This window comes from Stegastes partitus, unplaced genomic scaffold, assembly GCF_000690725.1.
Source record: "Stegastes partitus isolate 25-593 unplaced genomic scaffold, Stegastes_partitus-1.0.2 Scaffold408, whole genome shotgun sequence".
Taxonomy (NCBI): Eukaryota; Metazoa; Chordata; class Actinopteri; family Pomacentridae; genus Stegastes; species Stegastes partitus.
Window position 1 is genome coordinate 242,520 of NW_007578139.1, and position 6,045 is coordinate 248,564.

The 6,045-nt window shown below is 43.6% G+C and overlaps 1 protein-coding gene across 2 annotated transcripts in view; it reads left to right on the plus strand.

Annotated features, from left to right (window-relative positions):
- The first annotated feature begins 2,042 nt into the window (after positions 1-2,042).
- tmeff2a (transmembrane protein with EGF-like and two follistatin-like domains 2a) overlaps positions 2,043-6,045 on the plus strand; it is a 149,709-nt gene continuing 145,706 nt past the window's right edge. For both annotated transcript variants that reach the window (XM_008285546.1, XM_008285547.1), the window contains exon 1: positions 2,043-2,808. In XM_008285546.1, coding sequence (XP_008283768.1) covers positions 2,619-2,808 — 190 coding nt within the window. In that variant the 5' untranslated portion in view covers positions 2,043-2,618. The remainder of the gene's footprint in view (positions 2,809-6,045) is intronic.

Genomic DNA, 6,045 nt, shown 5'->3' on the forward strand with positions numbered 1-6,045 from the left:
AAAATTAGACGAAAGTGACTCACAGACTCCTCTAAAACTGTCCTATTTTACTCCTATTTTTTTTTTTTTTCTTATTGTACTCCCGTTCACACCCTATACTATACACAATATTGCCTTGAAAGTAGAGTACAGTATACCCAAACGCTTCAGTGGACAAATAAAGACAGCTGGAAGCCCAGAGAGAGAAGGCTTGCTTTGAAGTCCAAATTAGTCCAGTAGAAAGGCAGCCTTGGGTTGCTCGCCACCACCCTACTAGTTAGCCTTCTCTTCCCCTCTCCCTTGTCATAGTCTTAGGCTGGTATGATATCATTAATTCAGCTGTGGTTGCTGGAGCTTTGCAAAGACTAAACATCTATAAATTTCAGTGATGCAACATTTGTTTAGAAGCTGCTTATGTGTAAAGAAAACTGCATTTATGAGTGATTTTCTTTGTCAAACCACAACCTGTAATGAACCTTTATCTAATTCCAAGTGCATGCTGCACTCACAAGCCAGCAAATCTGATCAACTGGTATAAAAACACCCAACATTTTAATATGCATTGATCAGTTTTTGACCTGACACAATTGGCAACGACACGGTGAACACGTTAAAGCATTACGCTGCTAAAATGCCAGCCAAGTCCCGCTGGAGTTATTCAGAAACATGAGTCCAACTGAATGCCAGTGTTGCTTTGTAATTGCTGGCTTAGTCGGTGTTCGCTAACGAGTTTTAAATCTCTAAAAGATAATATATCAGGGTTGCGCTCACAGCTTGATTCAGCTGCCCCTAAGTGGCCAAAACAAAGTCTGCAAGTTTAAAAATCCGGCAGACAGTAGATAATAGATGCTTGATGACATTTGTTCACACCTCTTGTCCGTCAGCTGCTTGGGCGCTGGGCATGAGGGTTCATCAGAACGTCTTTAGGTTGAAATAACTACTTCATATTGTACATATATGCACAGTAAAGCCCAAACAATGTATTTAAAGCGGGCTTAGAACCTCTCCAGAACGCCAACGTTGAGTGACTCGTTTAGCGGCAAGTGTCACAAGATGTTTAAAGCTAATATACGACTCTGCTCATGTGCAGATTAAGTAGGACATTCTTGGTGATTTGTCCTGCTATGAGAATATTTGCCCTTTGTGTGTGTGTGTGTTTGTGAAGTTATGTGAAGTATTCCTCACTCCTTATGATGACCCAGAAGACCTCTAACTGTTTGAATGTGACTCGTTGCAGATGTGTCATGAACCGCATTAGCTGAGAGGGAAAAAAAAAAAACACAAACCCAAGTAATGATCTTACAGAGAGCAGCAATAAAAGGCTTATTTGTTTACACACATCCGCAGCTTTTCGTCCCTAATATCATGAGGTCAAGTGTCTTCATGCCTGTGACGGGCCTCTACAACAACCCCTTTGTTTGCTTTGTAGAGCTTCTTTTTTTTCCTCGGCGCATGGCTTTCAATTTCCTCGGTTCAAAGAGGGTGAGTGTTCTCAACCTGATTCTGGACTTGACCTCTTTAACTCCCGCTGATGCTGAACACTTTCTAGGGCTTTCATGGCCAAAAGCATGTCAATTACTGGCCGCATCCTGCCCCGCCTGACAGCAGTAGCTTATATCCAAAATAATATTGAGGTTTCTTTGGATTGCCCGGAGGCAGAGACCTAGGAATAGCGTCAGTGTCGTTTCAAAGTGGAGCAATTATCCCTGACCAGGCTGGACGAATCGATTCCTGCAGACTTTTTAAATGCTCCTGGCCAATTATAAAGGCAGTGTATCCTCCTTTTTATACTGCCTATCCATGGGGTAGTCATCACCAGCTGATGGGACTAAGCCTGGAGCTCTCTGTTTCTCTTTTTACTCTCTGGATTTTTTTTTTTTCTAGTGTTTTTTTTCTTCCTCTCTCTCTCTCTCTCTCCTATCATGTATTCTGCTCCTTTGCCTACTCCACCAGTAAGATATTCTAATTGTTACTGAGGGGCGCCCCCTTCCTCCTCGCATCATACTCCACGTGATCATAACCAGCTGCTGGTGAGAGAGCCACAGAGAGAGAGAGACAAACAGCAACTCGCTGCGACTCTGAACGCACCGCACATACAAAGTAAACGGGAGGACCGCTGCTCGTTTCACCCGTGGATACTATTACACAACTGCCGTCGTCTCCAAACCCTGCCTGTGGGATACTCTGGCTGCATCCTCTCAGCTTTACTGTTGTATCACCTCCTTTTTTTTTTTCTTTCTTTTTTTTTTTTTTCCCCTTTTCCATCTTTTCTCCCCCTCTCCTCATCCTTGAGCATCCTCTCCTGCTCGCAAGTCTTCTGGCTTGCCTCGCTAACTTTTTTCATCCCACATAACCCTCCTCCATCGCTCACCAAACCCCTCGGCAGTCCCCCTACCCTCCTCCTCCTTTTATTATTATTATTATTATTACTATTATTGCAGTAGCCTCCCTCCTTGGATCGGGCGGAACCCATTTGGTCAGTCTACACCGGGGCACTGCTACATGGGGCGCACGGTCTCGCTCGGAAAATGGTCCGCTGTTGGTCACTAGGCGCCCCGCTGAACCTGTCGGGATTGGAGTTGTCGGTGCGCGTCTGCGTCTCTTTCCCACCTCGCCTGTGCGGTCGGGGCCAGTGAGACATGGGTCTGTCCGTGGTGGCGCAGGCACAGCTCGAGGAGCCCCGACGGCTGCGCCAGTGGAGCGGGACAGCGGGAGGCTGGCTCCGGATCACCCTCGTCTCGTTTCTCGCCACTTTACCTGTGGAGCAGCTGCGCGCCTTCCCTTCCTCCCTCAGCGACTGCCAGACGCCGACCGGCTGGAACTGCTCCGGTGAGAGTCATTTCATTAAGTTGCCACTGGCTCGGTTTCATAATATGCTTTATGTAGATGCGCACCTATTGTCCAAGTTAGGGTCATGTGAGTCCATCAGACCAACACGACTAGCTGAGCAGCATCAAAGTTTAGAGGAGAGGGTCTCGCACCAGACGCCTCCTTGCTGTGACCGTATCCTGCAGCCAGCCGTGCCCGGAGGTTCTGCGCCGTGGAAGGCTGCAGAGGACTGCAAAGCCGATATGAGAGAGAGGATGGAGAGGGTTTTTTTTTTTTTCCGGTGTTGCTTGATGTGCATTTAGTTTTGTTGGAGCGTGCAGCAGAGCGTGCAGCGCCGATCCTGTCACCTGGCAGAGGCGAGCGAGAGAGAAAGGGTCGATGATTTCGATCCGACACAAAGTGGAAACAGCAACATTAAGGATCATTTTTAACGAGTCGCAGAGCAGGAGGTGGTAGTGAAGACTGTCGCCGGGATAAATAAAAAGAAAGACACAAAAACGACGTGCGCAACGATCACTGTTAAGTCGAAATCGGTGCGTAAAAATCCCTCTGGTCGACTCGTGGTTGATTATTCAGCTCGGGTTGAGCATTAACTTTAATTCACACACACACAAAAAAAATCTCTTAATCGCAGCGGGACATTATGAATCTGCTTTTATGGGCTTATTTGGCATGCCAGTTGTTTAATCAAGTGTTACTTTGAATAAAAAAAACGCAGTCGTTTCTTTTATAGGCCACTGAGCTGTAAACTTGTTTTCTGTCCTCGGTGCCCAAAACGATAAAAGAAGCGGCACAGCGCCTCGCCTCCCCCTTTGTAAATCAGCCGACTGTGCCGCCATATATTTCCCCTGCCGCCTGTCCAAGTCTGAACCCTTAAAATAGCTCCAAGCCGATTCCACACACTCATGGGCAGCAGCAGTATTGATATTATGGCTCATAACAGGCAGACATCAGCGTGGAGCCATGACTGCCGTGTGCAGCCTGGAAAGGAGCATCAGTGGATGGCATCTAAATGAAAAGATGATATATTGCAGACATCACAAGAAATGTTTTATATAGTGACAGGTAGGATATTAAAAAAAAAAAAAAAAAGGATCTGTGATAATTTCACATTTGACTTTCCGCAAAGCAGCCTGTCAGAGGAGCTTAATTTGGAGATCAAAGTTTTTTAAAATGAATTTGATTATGATAATAGGCTAATTAAGTCTGGCTTAATTAAACACTCACAAATAAGACCAAATGAGAAATATCTTTTATTACTGTAACCCCCCTGGAAGATTGCTGTCACCGTTCTAATCATCCGCGGTATTTACATGAGTAGAATTCTAAATTTTTGCTGGAAGTAAACAACAGTTTAAAGAAACAGTCTTGGTTTTTTTTTTTTAGTTTTCCCTCCAAGAGTCTTCAGCAAATGCCAATAGTGGTGATGAATGTGTTACTTTCCTGTGATGTGGCTGTCAGTTGATCATACATCAGATTCTCCTCCAGATAAGCTCCTTACTACAGTATATATTGTGTTGAACCGGAGGATGAGTTTGTGCTGCTGCTGCTGCTGCTGCTGATAATGATGGTGGTGATGATTTGCACGTCTTATAATGACGGATAATGGTACACATCCTGTCCAAATACACACTTGCCTGCCTCCCCACTTCCTGACACACTCTCATATGCATTTCGGCGAAGGCTTTTATCCAACACGCCTTGAGGAGGCTTAAGTGCATATGCTGAGAACGCTGCTACACACACACACACACACAAACACACACACATGCACCCAGCATCAATTAGAATTAATAGAGTATATCAACTGACATGTATTCCACCGCAAAACAGGTAGTATCCTTCAAATAATAAAAGTAATATTAATAAAGTCACATTATGGCGTCACTATCCACTCCAGCAACACAACAGTTTGGTTGTGAGTTCGATGTCACTTCAGCGCTAAGACACGAGTAACTATGGACAGAAGTGTCAGGAAAAGAAGGTACCGGTTTAAGCAGTGCTGCCTTTGAACAAGTACCGAAGGAGATTTTGTTCAATGGGATAAAACGAGAAGTTAAAAAACAACTTGGGTTGACAAAGATTGTCGTTTGTTTGCTTTGCATCTGCGGGCGGCTTAAAGAACCGCCAGTGAAGAGGCGCAAACCCAAAAATGATCCCGACACTAACCGAATCTTTGTTCAGTTGTGAGTGCAGAGATAGACTTGGCATGTCATTGGTGTAAATGTAAAGTTGCACTAGTGGGGATTTGTGAAAACACTTCTATGAGTCGGACAATTATATTTTGCTGTCAAATTAATGATGATTTGAGCTACTTTAAAAAAAAAAAAAAAAAAAGTGAGCAGCTGTAATCTGTAAAAACGCGACGAGACTTAAAATAAACGACTTAACTGTGGAAGGCTTTTGTCGCTTGCTGCCATATTGAAGGAGCAGTGTTACAGAAAAAAGAAAATGTAGACATTGTGACATGTCAGTAGGTAAGGAACAGGTGTAAATAATAAAATGAATGATGGCTCGGTTCCATTTAGCTGCTTCGGTTTCTAGTGCTGTATTGTGCAGGCTCCCTGTCACACTGTCATGACTTTCTAGGACACCTGAATGGGTAGAGCTGCGCCTTTGTTAAGGCCATTAAAAGGACTTTAAAGGGCTTCTTTTTCATTGCTATGATAAGTCATAACGTCTGCTGTGAAAGGTGCCTGTTTAATCAAAGGGCTTGTCAATTTTCTATTGATTTGTATTTCTGCCTACTGCTGCATCATGAATTACCCAGTAAAAGGTTCTCATTCTTACTATGTGAAAATAAGATTGTCATATAAAAAATATAATAAACCCCAGATTTCTTTTAAAAAAAGAAAAAAAATCTGTTTGGCTTTCAGCTTGTTCATAGTGGTGAGGACATTAGTGCTCACAGAAGTAAGTATGGAGTTCCACAGGGCTCTGTGGTGGGACCGATGCTTTTCAGAAAACAGTGCAAACATTTCTATTAATATTCAGATGACGCAGTTTGTGAAGTCTTTATTTATAAAGCCAGTTAAGACAAATAATTTAATCAGACTACAAATATGCCTTAAAGCTAGGATTGGCAGCAGTTATTTTGTTTTTTGCCCTAAAAAAAAAAAAAAAATCACACTAGGCTGAAAACATACTGGACGTCAGGATTCTCAAGTGTTCTGAAAGGAAACTAGACTTCTGTCTGGAACTCCTGTGAAGAATAAGATCTGGTGGCACAATGGGTCT